Source organism: Callorhinchus milii, unplaced genomic scaffold (genome assembly GCF_018977255.1).
Source record: "Callorhinchus milii isolate IMCB2004 unplaced genomic scaffold, IMCB_Cmil_1.0 Scaffold5, whole genome shotgun sequence".
In the NCBI taxonomy this organism is placed as follows: Eukaryota; Metazoa; Chordata; class Chondrichthyes; order Chimaeriformes; family Callorhinchidae; genus Callorhinchus; species Callorhinchus milii.
The window spans coordinates 64,948,196-64,964,392 of record NW_024704746.1 but is presented as its reverse complement, the minus strand read 5'-3'; the positions used below and the strand labels follow the sequence as shown (position 1 = coordinate 64,964,392).

The window sequence follows — 16,197 nt, the reverse complement described above, 5'->3', positions numbered from 1 at the left end:
CCTTTACAGCACAGAAGACAATCGTTCAGTCCTTCGTATATCTGTGCTGGCTCTTTGAAAAGAGCAATCAATTCAGTCCCATTTACCAGCCATGTTCAGGTACACAGTATGCAGCAATTTACGGCAAATCAATCCTGTGACATGCTTTGAGATGTCCTCCCGACATAAAAAAGGAGCTCTACCAAATATAAGGCTTCTTCTCCTTATTCTTCTCCTTATTCTTCTCCTTATTTACTCCATACGTCTGCAAATCTGGATAACGAAAGTAAATCCTGTGAAATGCTTTGTGATGTGCTACTGACGTGAAAAGCGCTGTATCGAATGTGAGGATTATTACTGCTAATACTTTGTTAATAACCAGCATTACATGCTTCAGCTGAGAGTTTATTTGCTAAATCAGTTAGCGATTAGTGTATGTTTGTGTGTGGGAGGGAGGGAGGGAGGGAGAGGGTAATTCCAAACAACATCATTTGTTGACACAATGTCAATATCAGTGAATATGTATTATTATTAATAATAATGATCATTCTGAAAAAGTACTGGTTATTTTTTGTAAGTGGATTGACTGTGCAATTTGTGGGCGAAACACGGCAGCCAATTGTGCACAGCAGTGTCCCACAAACAGTCGTAGATTGAGTGACCAAATTGATTTATTCGAGGGGGGGTGGGTTCAGGGGGGGAAGAGGGATGGATTATTACGCCTGGAAAACGATCTGACAATTTTGTGCTTTGTTGGAGATGTTTGGTGTGTTTGTGTGTGCAATTTTGTTGTTGTTGTTGCTGTTGTGTGTATGTGTGTGTGTGGTGGGGGGGAGGCTCAGATTATTCCCTAAATACTGCAAAACTGCAAAGTGCCACTGGTGTGAAATGACACTATTTGCGCTGATTCCGAAGCCCGAAGGCGGTTAATAGTGCGATCAGAAAGCTCAAGAGACACACAGAGAGAGAGAGAGAGAGAGAGAGAGAGTGAGAGTGGTGTGAAAGTTGCCTTCTATTTATAGTTAATTACATTGTGTGTATCAGCTCCAGTGCCTGAAAAGTGACAGCGTCTCTACAGTTGGGACCCTTAATCTCTGCTGGGTTATTGACAGCTGAGGTCACCTCGATGGCATGGATGCTCGACCTTTATAGGAAGCTGTCAAAGTGGAGGCATCACTGTCATTAACGCAGCCCGAACCTAAAAGTGCACTTGATGGAGCGAAATTGTCACCCTTTCCGGATTATCAGTGCAGACATCTAATTTTTGACCATGTCATATTTGTTTTCCCCAGCCGCGATCTCTTCGCTCTCAACCGCAACCCCACCCCACCTCACCCCCACCAAGGAAAGGTGTCTAATCCTCGCTGACTGAGTGTTGAATCTTGTCTGCTTCACCTCCTCCCCCGGATAATCGGATAATAACAATAATAATAAATAATAATAACCCTTGCGGTTGCCGGGAGGAACGTCACAATTCGCTTCGCAGTTCGTTCGGTCCGACTAGTCAATGCTGCTGTTTATACTCCACACTAGCCTCACCCCCCCATCCCACTCCACCCCCTTTCTATTCCCCTCTCCCTCATATTTGCGTCGTGTTTGATGGATTGCATATTTTGCAGCTAGTTCTCGACAACGACAACAAATTGCATTTAAATGACGCCTTTCACGTCGGGATGATGTCCCAAGGCGCAGAGACAGTGAAGAGTTTGCATCTGAGCTGAGGGTTGGGACTCAAGAGGAGTGGAGGAAGAGTGGGGAGGGTGGGAGTGAGAGGATGACTGAAGGCACGGTGGAAGAGGAAGGTCTCGAGACGAGCCTTGAAGGTGGCAAGGAGGAGGGGGCGAGGCGAATAGATTCCGGGTTGGAGCTCCAGAGGGCGTAGGCAGGAAGGATGAAGGTCCAACCATCGATGGTGGAGCGGGCAGGGCAGGGGGACATGGAATAGGCTCATGCCCACCGAGCAGAGGGAGTGGAAAAGGTTGGTCAGGTGTCAGTCGGTCGCAGAGGTAGGGAGGCGCGAGACCGTGGAGGGCTTTGAGGGTGAGAAGGAGAATCGTAAACTCCTTCCTCTGAGGGACATGGAGCCAGTAAAGCCAGGCGAGGATGGGGGTGATTGGCTCACGGAGCCTGGTGCGAGAGAGAGGACACGAGCTGCAGAGTTCTGAATCATCTGCAGTTTGTGGAGAGAAAAGTTGGGAAGTCCTGCAGGGTTCTAGAATAGTCCAGCCTGGATGTTTTCAAAGCATGAGACATCCCTTTGCTTTTAAGGCCTACAAACCCCACAGTCGCTGCCATTTACAGTGAATCTTGCGAAGCTGTTTGGAACGCCCTCCCGCCGCGAAAGGCGCCGCAGCAAAGGCGAAGATTATTATCGTCATTAATAATGAGCGGCGCGAGGCACCTCTCTTTTGCGGAGTGATTTACAGCGTGTCTTTAAGAGGAGCCCATTCTGAGGAGCCATTTGGAGCTCAGGACCATTACAAACCAAACAATGCGACTGAACAGCACGATAAGTGCACATTTCTACAGCTGAACCGGCAGCAAATGAAAGCTGCCAGAGCTGTCATGTCCGTGCACGTAAATCTCCTCCGTTTCGGTCACAAAACACACACTCCGGGTTAGCTCGCATTATTATCTCAAGTCGACTTGGCAGATTTATAAGGGACGGAATAAAATATCCCCCATGCCACGATGCACTTTATTTAGCGAAGTCCATTTCACACCGGTGAACTGTAAAATTATGACTGTAAATCATTCCTCTGCAGAGCGCAAAGTGACACCTCCCTTTCTAATAAACCACTTCCTACTGGTTTCTCATTTGTTTGATAGGCCTTGTTCGAGAGAGAGAGAGAGAGAGAGAGAAAGAACCCTGACATGATTTCAAGCCCAAATCCATTTCGAGTTTGAATGCCTTTCCTTTCAAATTTTTCCACCCCATTGAGCAAAACTCAAAGCCTGAGGACTTTCTGCCCTCTCTGTGCATGGCTTTACCGAGTGTCTACAACACTTTGAAGAGGACACAATGGCACGACATCAGCCACAAAACTGTCCTCACTTATCGGTGTCGAATTTAATATTTCGGAGTATGTTTTCGAATGTGCGGTGCAAGAAAGAAAACCTCAGCGAAACCTCAAAACTTCGACAGAATTTGTGTCGACGAGAAGATGGCGTTTGCGTAATCATGAATTATTTTTGTGATGAAACCTCCCCCTCGCGCCCCCCCACCGCCACCCCCCGACCCCCCACTAGCAGAAACGAATGATCCAGATTTATGAGCGCTTCCCTACACCGAGCTGTGCTGTTGGGCCATCTGGGAGTGCGAGCTCTGTCGCTGATTGATTAATAAGGCATCCTATGCTACTTGAGACACGTGCGCAGTGAAATCTAACATGAGTTTTCTGTTGGATTGTCGCTGAAACGCCCACATTTTATGCCAAAGTGCTGTCCACCAAATACACAGTCGATGCACTTGACAGTATATTCTGTGAAGCGCTTTTGAGATGTCTTGAAGACAGGTATATGATGGATAGCGGCTTGAAGGGGTATGCGGATAGGGCTGGACAGTGAGATTAAAAGCATTGCTCGCTCTCAGAGCCAGTGCAGACTCGATGAGATGAATGGCCTCCTTCTGTGCTGTAAATCTCTATGATTCTCTGCTGTGCGCAATTGGCTGCCATGTTTGGACCACAAAATACACAGTCGTATATTCTGTGAAGCGCTTTGAGACGTCTCGAAGACGTGGTAAGGCACTATATCAAATGCAAGGATTATTATTATTATTATAATAAGTCAATCGATTTGAGAGGGTGGTCTTTGAAGGTAGAACACAGCAGCTAATTTGGGCAAAGTAAGGTTTCCCCTACAAAAGACCAGGAGGTGAATGATTGAATTATGTTGGCCAGCGCACACCAAAAAGGGATTTGAAAGTCAGGGAAGGACCTTATCTGCTGAAGAAATGGGAGCAAAGACTTAGATGATTTGGAGACTGAAGCTAGAGAAGCCACTCCTCAAGTTGGCAAAGGCATCAAGGCATCAGTTGGCCAATACTGTAGCTCAAAAGGTTATGACACTATTGATATTAAAAATAATATTCCTTGCATTTGATACAGCAGCTTATCAAGTCTTCAAGATGTCTCAAAGTGTTTCACAGATACACTGTAAGGTGAACTGACTTCCATTTACTTTCGTGGTGACCATCTCTTTGTGTCTAATCCATTCATCTGCCTGATACAGTAATGCTTGGCTTACGTGAAACCTGATTCCTTTAACCTCCACCCCCCCATGCCCTCCTACCCCAGCATACACACCACCAGTTTCATAAAGGTGGAGTCCTATAGCGTAGTGGTTGGAGCACTCGCCTCACAAGCGAGAGGACCCGGGTTCGATTCCCGGGCAGGATGAAACTTGTGACAAGTTTCCTTACTCCACACCCCTCTGTTTGCCAAGCAGAAAGTGTGAATTGACTAACAACTGGGTTTCTTTGTACCATTCCCGCTTTTAACTTTCGCTACAATAAGAAAAAAAACATTTGCTCAATGATGGAAGCTGCGAGGCCCAGATAAGTCTGATATTTACCTACCCGCACGCATAAGTTCTATGATGGATGAGCTCGGTGACGAAGAGAATGACAGCTCCCACAGTCTGATCAATAGCCATCAATTTCCCCTACCTGTGCTTATCGCTGCTGCTTGCCAGCCAATTCCCAGTCCAGCCCTCTTCACTATCCCCCTCAGATGATGGTCTGTGTGCCTTCACGTCACCAAAAATCTACAATGACCGCGGTATCAAAAGAAAACACTTCACTCTTTAAAGAGAGGGTATGTGTGTGTGTGTGTGTGGAATGACTCTACCATTGTCAAGACCACTGCTTTGTTAGATATAAAAAACATCAATGTCTGTCACTTTTCCTCTTCCTCTGAGGTAGACCTGCCAGAACTATCAATAGTAAAAAGACATCACGTGTGGCTGATGCATTGAAGCTGAGAGCACATCAGGCACCTTCTTGACAGAGAGAAAACGTCTGTGTTTCTTTCATTAAAAGTTTTCCCTATCGCCTCCGATGGCTCAGTTGCTGAATGTTGGCGTTGCAGAACATTAGAGTACAGCGAACGTCCCATCAAACCATCCAGCTGTTTTATCTCCACTTGAGCCTCCTCGTCTCCCCGCCACGCCCTTCCGTAGTTTCCTCTTTCAAGCAATCTATCAAATTCCCTTTAAAAGGAGACATGCGAATCCACCATAAATATCAGGAAGCTCTTTGGTCTGTGTTGAGTTAGTTTGGTTTGCCAGTCACGAGGTGGGGGGCTACAGTTGTCTCGAGACTCTGTCTGCATGAGCAAAGGGATGTTACAGATCCTGTGGCACGACACCAAAGAGAAGGGAGTTTCGCCAGGTATGTTGGCCAACAATCCCCTCCCCAACCCCGCCCCCCACCCCCCACCCCCAAAAATAAAACTGGTCATTCACTTCACGGCTGTTTGTGGGGTATTGCTTCAAAAACAATAATCCTTGCATTTGATGCAGCACCTTATCATGTCGTCGAAACGTCTCTAAGTGCTTCACAGGGTTTGCCGTAAAGTGGATTGACTGTATGCTTTGTCGGCAAAACTTGGAGGCAAATTCCCACAAACATCCACGAAATGAGTAACCAGATTTGGTTGGGAGATTGTCGGCCAGGATACCGGGAAAAATTCCCTTCTCTTTTCAAATGGTGTCATGAGATCTTTCGCTTCCACCTGAACAGGCAGTCGGGACCTCGGTTTAACGTCTCATCCGAAAGACAGCACCTCCGACAATACAATACCCCCTCCCCCCCCCACCCCAGCACTGCAACAGAGTGTCAGGGTAGACTATCTGCTTCCAAGCCCGATGTGGGGGCTTGAACCCACAACCTTCGGACTCAGAGGCGAGAGCGTTACCCACTGCGCCAGGCTGACACGTGCCTGCCAGGCAGATACTATGCGTATCAGAGAAAAAGATCGGGAAGTTCAAGCACCAAGCCTTTGATTCCGTAAGATCAAATTTATTTATTTTGTTTAACTAAAAAAAAACCGAGCAAGGTTCAGGAAGAATTGTGCGCAAATTGCTTTTTGCCGGTGTGTTTAACATGGAGGTGAGCGATTGAGCCATGGAGCACTTTGCACTGGGTGACATGACCAAGGCAGACACGTCGCAGACGTACCTTTGCTCTGAATCGATGATGTACTCGGAATCTAACTTCAGAAGCACACACTGCACTGCTCTGGAGTGACCTTTCCCTTTTCACACATACACTCTCTCTCTCTCTCTCTCTCCCTCCCTCCCTCTCTCCTCTCCTCCTGGAGAATACCAATTAGTTTCAACTGCTCTTTTCAAAGCTGCAGGATACCTTTGATTTTTTTTTGTTGTTGTCTTTTTTTCCCCCACTCGAGTGGTGCGCCGGTTAATTACACAAACCGATTTCTCTTTTTCTCACAAAAAGGACAGAAGGGATACTTTTGACTTGGTTTTGAAGGTGCGTGCGAGATCTCACAATCGCAGAAGCCAATTTAAATGCTGATGGCACATTGACTGATCGCGCCTATCTTGGCGGGCAGGAAAGGCTGCCTAGATTTCCACTGGATTACAGGCGCGGGGGGGTGGGGGGGGGGAGAAGGCTGAGTGAGTTAAAGGGTGACCGGCAGAGAAAAGGGGGAACGGAAGCAGCAACAACAACTTGCATTTACATAGCGCCCTTCGCGTCCCGGAGCGCTTGACACTGGTAGAGTCTGCCCCCGAGCCAGGGCGAGATCAAAGAGGAAGGTCTTTAGCCGGGATTTGAATGTGCGAGGGAGGGGGCGAGGCGGGGGGATTGAGGGAGAGAGTTCCAGAGCTTCGGGGCGGAGTGGCTGAAGGCACGGCCCCCGATGGCGGAGCGGAGGGGACAGAGGGAACAGAGTGGAGAGGAGGGAAGGAGGGAGGGATTGGAGGGAGAATAGAGGGAGAAGGAAATAGAAAGATATGGCAGGGAGTAAGGAACGAATAAAGACTCGTGTGGAATATAAACACTGGCACGCACTGTTAGGTCGAATGGCCAGTTTCTACGCTGTACATTGTTTTTGTCATTTTTGATACACAAAAGCCCTTCTCTCCTCGTTCCCGTTGGAGTTGGTTAAGGCTCCCTTCTCAGTCAGAAGGTTGTGGGTTCAAGCCCCAAGTCTAAGCTGACACTCCATTGCAGTGCTGCGGGGTGGGGGGGGCTGGTTGCATTATCGGAGGTGCCGTCTTTCGAATGAGACGTTAAAACGAGTCCCCTGGTGAACTCTCCTCAACCTCTCTGCCTTGTCCCCTCCTTCCCCACTTTTAGATCATGACTGAAGTCCTTCCTCTTCGACCGTGCCTTCGGTTACCTTCTCCCTCCCCCCCACCCAGCTCAGTGTCGTGCTCCGCCACTGTCAAGCCCTCTGGGACACTACCCGTATTCATGTCCTGGTCCCTCTCTACCTCCCTGACCTGTTTACTCCCCAACCCACTACCCGCTGCTTTCGCTCGACCGCCTCCGGCCTCCTGCTTGTCCCTCGCGCCCTCCAGATCTTTCAGCCGCTACGCCCCAAAGTTCTGGAACACTCTCACTCTATCCCTCCTCCTTGCCCCATCCTTCCTCGTCTTCAGGTCACACCTGAAGACCTTCCTCTTCTACTGTGCTTACAGTCACCTCCTCTTTCCCTCCGGCTCGGGGTCAGGCTCCACCACTGTCGAGCAATGAGTGGGGGCACTATACAAATGCAAGTTGTCGTTGTTTAAAGACCAACGCAGTGGAATACTGTGTGCGCGGGAGAATCCTGGGTGAGAGTGCTAACAGGGTAACGAGCACTCGCGTGAAATATGACTAACTTTGTTGTGTTCGACCGCAAAATGGATAAAGGAATCCGCGAGGGAGGCTCTGTACAATTTATGTTCCTGTTTGAAGCCCGAGCCCATGCTTTAACTAAATTTTACACCAATTCAACAAGATGCATAGTAGGGAGTGCAGTCTACTCAAGCCTCCAGGCTATCAACCAAATGCAATTACATCCGTAGCGTCGAGCCATCCTCTTTCTTAACTTGATTTGCCTCTGTTCTGCTGGTTTGTTGTACGGCATACAAACAGATCAAAACTAATTCAGGGACATGCTTTATCAACCCTCCAGGCCTTTTCGCAATACAAATGTACAAATGTTTCCTTGCGCACAAGCTCTCAAACCCATTTTTTTCTCTCTCTCTCTCTCGCTCTCTCCTCTCTCTCTCTGCCCACCATACCATTGACGCAGCGTAGATTGAAAGTGTAATGGGAAAGAAATTGCAGCCTCGGTTGTTAACCCTTTCGAGGCTTGAGAGCCGTCACTTTTCCACTGCTTCCTCCCACCACCATCGCCGCCACCACCACCACAACAACAACAAGTTGCATTTGTACAGCACCTTTCATGTCGGGAGGACGTCTCAAGGTGTTGGATAGTGAGAGAAATCGCTGAAGGCCAACCTGAGGCCTGAAATTCCTTCCGGTCACAGCCTTACAATCGCCTGTGCATTTATGATCGTCCCACGAATGTGGGAAAAATTCTTCAATTCAGCCTCAATTAGGAAGCTGTTTTCCTACTCTTTTCAATTGAAAAACCTCCCGACTTCAAAACCCTATTGGAATTGGCCATTAGCAATTAACCTGAATTAACCTCCAGCTTTTTTAAGACAAAATGGGAATTCACGCTAATTGCGCTTGAGATTTGAGGCCTCAGGACTGGAAATCCTTGGTTGATTCCCTCCCCGACTCCCATCTTCCCCCCCCCCCCCATCCCATTTGGAGCTCCCCTGGCGTTAACCCAACTGAGACCTTGGAATGGAACACGCACTGCACTCTCTACGCATCTTGGTTACCTAATTCCAGGAACGTATTAGGCACAGGGTGGCAAGGGCCAAGGCTTGGGGACCCCAGAGTGTCTTTCGCGGTAACTGCTGATGTCTGACCAGCTGAAGTTGCATAGCTTGCCTGGCAAGCTTTCCTGCTGCCTGTGCAGCTTGGACCACCCTAGCCGTTGGGGTGTTGGTTTGCTGGGTTAACAGGAGCTGAGTGGCATGATTCTCTGAATCATCTGGTCAGATTGGTCGGACCTTCCAAGTCCTGCCGATGAGCCAGGCCGGGCTGTGCTGTCATCAGCAGTGCCCTGGAATACTGCAGACCCGACTGGCTAAGGAACCAGACTAGAGACCGTCACAGAGGTCTGGCTCGATTCTGTCATTCCATTACCAAGCCCAGCGCAGTGAAGTCAGCTCAACTCCAAGGGTAACCGGGGGTAATAATCCATCCAAAAAAATTAATAATTTGGTCCCTCAATCAACGACTGTTTGTGGGACGCTGCTGTGCGAAATTGGCTGCCACGTTTCGTCCACAAAATACACAGTCAATTTATTTTGTAGTATATTCTGTGATAAGGTGCTGTATCAAAAGCAAAGATTATTATTACAAACTAAAGCAACAGGGGAGTGGGAACTGACTTTTTAACTGCTCACACAGAATCAGCACATGCCTAATGCGATTAAATACATAGCATAGTCGCGCTCAGTTATTGAACCTTCCTGTAATTATATTTTACGCTGCAGTTATTCAATGAACTGACTAATCAACTGCAATAATCAATAAACTTGATGGCACGCTCCTAAATCATAAGCTCTTAAGAACTGACCGTTTCCAAATAGGTCTCCGTGGGCTCACTTACAATTACACCGGTCCAGCCCAAACATCCCGAGAGCAAAGAGGATCGAAACAGGCAAAAAATCAAGTCATCCAGTCCAGTAAGTGGCTGTCATCCTGGCTCAGTTAATAGACGTCTCAAAGCGCTTCACAGAATAATAATAATAATAATAATCCTTGCATTTGATATAGCGCTTTTCACGTCGGGAGGACGTCCCAAAGCGCTTCACAGAACACACTGTAAAGTGAACTGACTGTATATTTGTGGGCTAAACGCGGCAGCCAATTGCACACAGCAGCGTCCCCACAAACAGTCGCAGATTAAGTGTCCAAATAATTGTTATTTTTTGTGGGGGGAGGGATTATTTCCCCCTGAAAGCGATCCCCCAATCAACTAACAACCGGGTTCCTACTTACTGCTCGGTAAACAGAGGTGTGTGGAGTGAGGAAACTTGCCTAAAGGCTCAGCCTGCCCGGGAATCGAATCCAGGTCCTCCCGCTTGCGAGGCGAGCGCTCTAACCCAACATGTCACAGGACACCACGGGATAATGCTTGTGAAGGCAGGGCGGATGAGAAGAGGGATTTGGTGGAGAGTTCTGCAGAGCAGATGCCTGTCACTGATTATCATTAATAATTATCAAGCTCGGTCGCTGATGGTGCAGTGAGATTATCAAACACCTGTGGTGCGATATTTTACCACGCAAATCATCTAGTTTCCAACATGTCACCACTGTCTAAATCCCTCCCTGAACTTTTAAAGTTCTCCAGATCGGGCATTGCCTTGTTTGATTTAGACGGCACACTCAGAAATCCTCTGGCATCTAAAGATAAAGGTCACACGCCACATTTAATATCACAGGGGCCACCTGTCTACTGTGCAGATTTCATTTTCTCTCGGTTTAAGAACCTTAAAAAGCAAGCCACGCAAACGCATGTAATCCCAGCCGATAAGCGCAGCTGTATTAGGTGAGAGGTAGAGTGGTGAAATCTTATTAATGCAGCAGCTCGGGGTGCTTTTCTTATTGACCTGGTCTCCACCTTTAGATTTAACAATTATTTTATTAGGATCCATTAAATGATGCATGCACTCTTACTTTTGCTCTCTCTCTCTCTTTTTCCTCTGTCTCACTTTCTTTCAATAGCCACCTTTCTCTCTCTTCCCTCCCCACCACTCCCTTTTCTTTCTCTCTCTTCCCCTCTGTGTCTTTTTTCCCCCATCATCTCCTTTCTCTTACTTTCACCCCTCCCCACCACCTCTTGTGACTCCTTTTCGCTCCTGTCTCCACCTGCAGAGATGCCTTGGATTAGAACAAGAGGGCAATAATAATAATAATGATAATAAAATAATATTTGCATTTGATAAAGCGCCTTATCGGGTCTTTGTGACATCTTAAAGCTCTTCAAAGAATATACTGTGAAATGAATTCATTGTATATTTTGTGGGCGAAACGCAGCAGTCAATTGCATCCACCAGTGTCCCATGAATAGTCGTGGATTGAGTGACCAAATTATTATTGTTAATTTTTTTGAAGGGATTATTACCCACGGAAAGCGATCTGCCGATCGAGGTTCCTACTTACTGCTATGTGAACAGAGGCACACATGTGGAGCGCATTAAGGAAACTTGCCTAATGTTTCGCCCTGCCCGCGAATTGAACCCGGGTCGCTGGATTGCTCGAGAGGCGAATAATCTAACCGCTACGCTACAGGACTCCACAATGATAGCGGAGGGTAATGATCGCGCTCCACGTCTCCTGATGCGTTTAATCTGAATTTTTCCCTTCCCTTCCCAGTCCTGCCTTGTGCCCTGCGCTTTGAAAGCAGTGTTTCGCACATTTTGCAGCTGCGTTATCTGAGACGAATTTCTCAAAGTGGCTGACGGTGTGTAATCTCCGCGCTGGGTTTGATGTGCACAGCAGCGCGCTCTCCGCAGAACACATGAGGCAAGCGCTCTGGCCCTGGATGCTTCGACACGCCAGATCTGTGAGACAATCACCGCACAGCGGGTGTTGCCTTAGAGGCTCCAGACCAGCACCTGCCCCTCTCTGTACCTTGCGAGCACACAGCCTAGTGGTCACTGCCAAGCACACCCACTCCTTTGCCAACACCTTGTTATCTTTCCTCCAACATTACACAATGCTTCAGCTCCCCCCCACCCCCCCCGCACTCCGCCCCCCGAAATAAACAGCAGGACGCTTACTGAACCAAACTGGTCACCTCCTGCCTCCTGCACATTACAAGCTGAGTTGCATTAGCTTTACGTTCCTCAGCCAGTCGCAGTCATAATAACTTGTACGTGTTGAAGGAACAGAGCCCTGTTTATACTCTACTGACTATCACGTTTCATTGGAGTTTGGAGGGAGTGTATTCATTGAGATTTTGGTACTGTGTTGGGGGTGGGGGGTGGGGGTAGGGGGGGGGAGAGAAACCACGTCACACAAAGCTCTGTCTTCACGTTCAGCTGCTCGAAGGACAGGCAATTTTCTTCCTTTCTTCTTCGCTCTGCTGTGCGAGAGACGCTCTCTCCCACAATGCTGCTTCACAACGCCCTCTCACCCGAGGCTAACCAGCCCCACAACAGTCAAATGACTGCACCTCCTCACCGCAGTTCCCCGGGAGATGGGAGTTGGGGGTGGGGGGGTGGGGGGGTAGGGGTGAGGCTTTGTTCGGGGCTGCCAGAGTCAGCTGTGCGAAGTACTGAAGAGAGTAACTCGCGCGCTCTCTCCTCTCGTCCATGTCTTCCTTGCAAGCCAGAAAGTCCTGTTTCTAACCCATACAAATGTCTTCTGAATAGATCAGCCTGTTGTCGAATCTCAATGCGGAATAGGTTTTCCCTATTCAGCCCCTCCGCTCTTTGGAACTCTCTCCCCCGAATCCCTTAAGCTCCTTTGCCCTGTCTTCATAAGCCTCTTAAAAAACACATCACTTTAACCGTCTCATTGTCTTCCCCTTTTGAAATGAGTTACATTAAGCGGGGAGGCGGGGAGCCCGATAGATAATAAATTGAAGCTATTGTTGCAGTGCTTGGTAGCAACGAGTAAGGCAAATCAGATGCTGGGGTTGTATTAGAAGGGCAATATTGAGACAAAATAGTGGGGGAGATCATTGGTTGCGACCGCACTTTGGACTACTGCGTGCAGTTCTGCTCACCGCAATATAAACAGGATATTGCAGCGATCGAGAGGATACAAAGGAGGGCAACCAGAAAGATTGAGGGGATGGACTACGAGGAGCGATTAGGTAAACTGGGCATGTTCTCTCTGGAGAAGAAAGGTTGTGGGGCGATATGGTGTGGTGTGCTGCCCTTTTACGTTTCAGCGGTGTGGAAACACCCCCGGGAAGGATTGGGGGGAGAGTGGCTGAAAGCACGGTTCGCATCGCGATGGTGGAGCGGAGGGGATAAGGGTCAAGCAGGAGGCCAGAGCCAGCCGAGCGGAGGGAGCGGGTTGTTCCTGCTCAGATGGAGCAAAAACACAGAAACCGCGGATCTCACTTGTGGTATTTTGGAACGGGATTACTTAATAAATCACCTAAATAGGGACTTCAAGGTCATCACGCTGACCACACCTACACCCCCTCGATTGCCTTCTACCTCAAGTATGCATGAAAATTGCTCCGAAATACTTTGATGCCAATTTTAATAATAATAATAATCCTTGCATTTGATGTAGTGCCTTATCATTACCGTTGAGACGTCTCAAAGCGCTTCACAAAATATGCTGTAAAGTAAATCGACTGTATATTTTGTGGGCGAAACGCTTTAACATTTACTTTGACTACGGTTTCCAGTTGGTAACTTCACAACTGCGATTATAATGAAAGCAAATGCTTGGAAGGTCAAATAAAGCACAAGGCTTGAAATTATAACTGACCGTTTGCGAGAGGGTATGTGAGACAACGCCAGATAAATAGGAATGAAAGGTAGTTCTTTCAAAGAGGTTCCTTGAGCTGCAGACACAATGGGCTGAATGGCCTCCTTCTGTGTTGTAAATTTCTATGTTTCTCTATTCACATACCGAAAAAACATCTTTTTCGAAGAAGAAATTGGCACGCGAAGAAACAGAAAATAGACACAAAGTGTGACAAGATAAATGTTTTCTCCAGAGACCTCACAAATCTGCCTTTAATCCCTTCGTGTTTTTTTTTTAAAATACTGTTTTGACCCCCAGAGGAGTATTCAATGAATTAAGGACACCTTTTTGACCAATTGACGACAGCCTGAAGGAGTCCTTGAACTCCCCTTCTCAGCCTTTAATGTTTCTACGTCCGACGTATGCACTCAAAAGAGGTTTCCTCGCTCCTTCTAAACCTGACCCGAGCCTTTGACATGCGAAAACATTTCCACTCAGCTTCACTGCACATTTTTCATCCACTTCACACCCAGTTTAGCCTTCACAAGGCCAAGTGTGAAAGACAATGTCGGCTCTCACTGCTCGGGACAGACCTTCTCTTCCTCGTATGTGTGGACCAGGTGTCTGCCCGACAGTGTTGAAGCAGGAGCACAGTTGGTGGACAGGGAGGACTCTGTCACCTCAACACAAGCATCACTGCATAATCTCAGGCCTTCTCTTAAGCAGGGCGAACATGAGAACATCTACAAAGTGCTTAAGAGCTTGGTCTTACCTGCTTCTCTGACATGACGTAGAGGTACCGATGATCCACAGAAAACGACATGTCGCGCAGAACAGCCCCGCTCTCCACCACCTGAATCGTCTCGTACTGCAGGGCGCCGTGAGATAGTCCGTCCACCCGGATCTGCGGAGAAATCAGAGAGAGTCACTGAGATCTATTGGCCACTTGCGTTTTTTAATTGTCTACCCCCTCAGACACACTTCCACTCCCTCCAACTTCCCTGCCTCTTCCTCTGAAGGTAAATTGGTGTTTATCTGCATTGCTGTGTGCAAATTGGCTGCTGTGTTCGCCTACGAAATACACAGTCGCTGCACTTTACAGTACATCCTGTGAAGCGCGTTAAGACATCCTCTCAAGGCGCTGTACCAGACGCCAAGATTATTATTATGTATTTATTATGTACTATGATGGCAAGGTGCTGACTTCAGCAAGGTCACTTCAGATGAAAAACACCCATCGACGTATCCAATCTCATCCTTCCAGAATACCCATTCTTTCATCACAACATCAAGCCAATTTTGAAATGAGTACCAGTATCCTGGCCTCAACCATCCTTCCCAGTAACCCTGTTCCAGTGATGAATTACTCTCCGGATAAAGAAATAGTGTACTTCCTAGTATTTGTAATGAAATTGCCCTTTGCAACCCTGAGCCTGTGTTCTCTTGATCAGCTGTTATTATAATGGTCACGAAAATGACTTGTTCCCAAAAGTACTTGGAGATGGAATAATCCTGGGTGGATTGCAGCCAAATCTCTGGAACACCTGCCGGGATGTTGACTCCTGACGCGATAAGGCGCTATATCAATTGCAAGGATTTTTATTATTATTTTTATTATTGTAATCTGTGGCTGGCAGATAGACACAACAACAACAATAATAATAGTAATCCTTGCATTTGATACAGCACCTTATCCCGTCGTTGAGACGTCTCAAAGCGCTTCACAGAGTATACTGTAAAGTGAATAGACTGTATATCTTGAGGGCAACAAAAGTGCAGCAGCCAGTTGCGCACAGCAACGTCCCACAAACAGTTGTGGATTGAGTGAACAATGTTTTTGTGTGTGTGTGTGTGTGTGGGTGGGGGGTGGGGGGAATTATTACCTCCGGAAAACGATCCGCCAATTGACCAAAAACCATGTTCCTACTCACTGCCAGGTAAACAGAGGCGTGTGGAGTAAGGAAACTTGCCTGAGGGAATAACGAAACACAGGGAGACGTGTGCAGGAGAACATTTTGCAAAGCAACACTGACAAACGAGGTAACGGAGGTCAGTTCACTGATGAAACATCCTGCATTGCCCTCCCCGCTATATAATTGGCAAATCGTTGGCAGTGGACTTTCGGTGGTAATGATCCCACTGCTAATGACGCCAATTAGATCGCAGAGGCTGCTTTAAAACTGATGGCCTGAAGGCAGGGGGTCACAGGCTTGAACCCCCTCCCCCCCCCCACCACCCAACTGCTGGCCACTTTGGGGGAAAAGGCTGGCCTCAAACTGCATGTGCTGTGACCTCTGGAGCCGGAGGTTTTAGTCAACAAGGTAAAGCCATGTCCCCGAGCTCCCACTGGTGGATCAATGGGTAATTGCACCGCGCTGGGTGCCACAGAACGACATGGGTTCCAAACTAGTGTTGAGTTAGCCGATCTGAGTCGGGACAGGGTCTCAGGGTATCTGCAGGATTATTATAAATGGCCCCTGGATTATGAGGGTGGAATCCCACTGATTCCCTGCCCCCACATCCCCCCACCACCACACACACACACACACACATACACACGCGCTTTAGCTTCTGATTTCTTCAGAGAGACAAATCTCCCCCACCTTTACAACTCTGATCGTCACGTAAAGTAAAACTCACGTGAGTCTCATCAGTCGGGACCGTAACACATAATATGACTTACC

The 16,197-nt window shown here is 47.8% G+C and overlaps 1 protein-coding gene across 1 annotated transcript in view; it reads right to left on the bottom strand.

Moving 5' to 3' along the window:
* Nucleotides 1–16,197, bottom strand: part of plxna4 (plexin A4) — a 296,341-nt gene that overhangs the window by 108,388 nt on the left and 171,756 nt on the right. Inside the window, exon 4 of the mRNA XM_042335956.1 lies at nucleotides 14,286–14,417. Within this exon, the coding sequence (XP_042191890.1) occupies nucleotides 14,286–14,417 (132 nt within the window). The remainder of the gene's footprint in view (nucleotides 1–14,285; nucleotides 14,418–16,197) is intronic.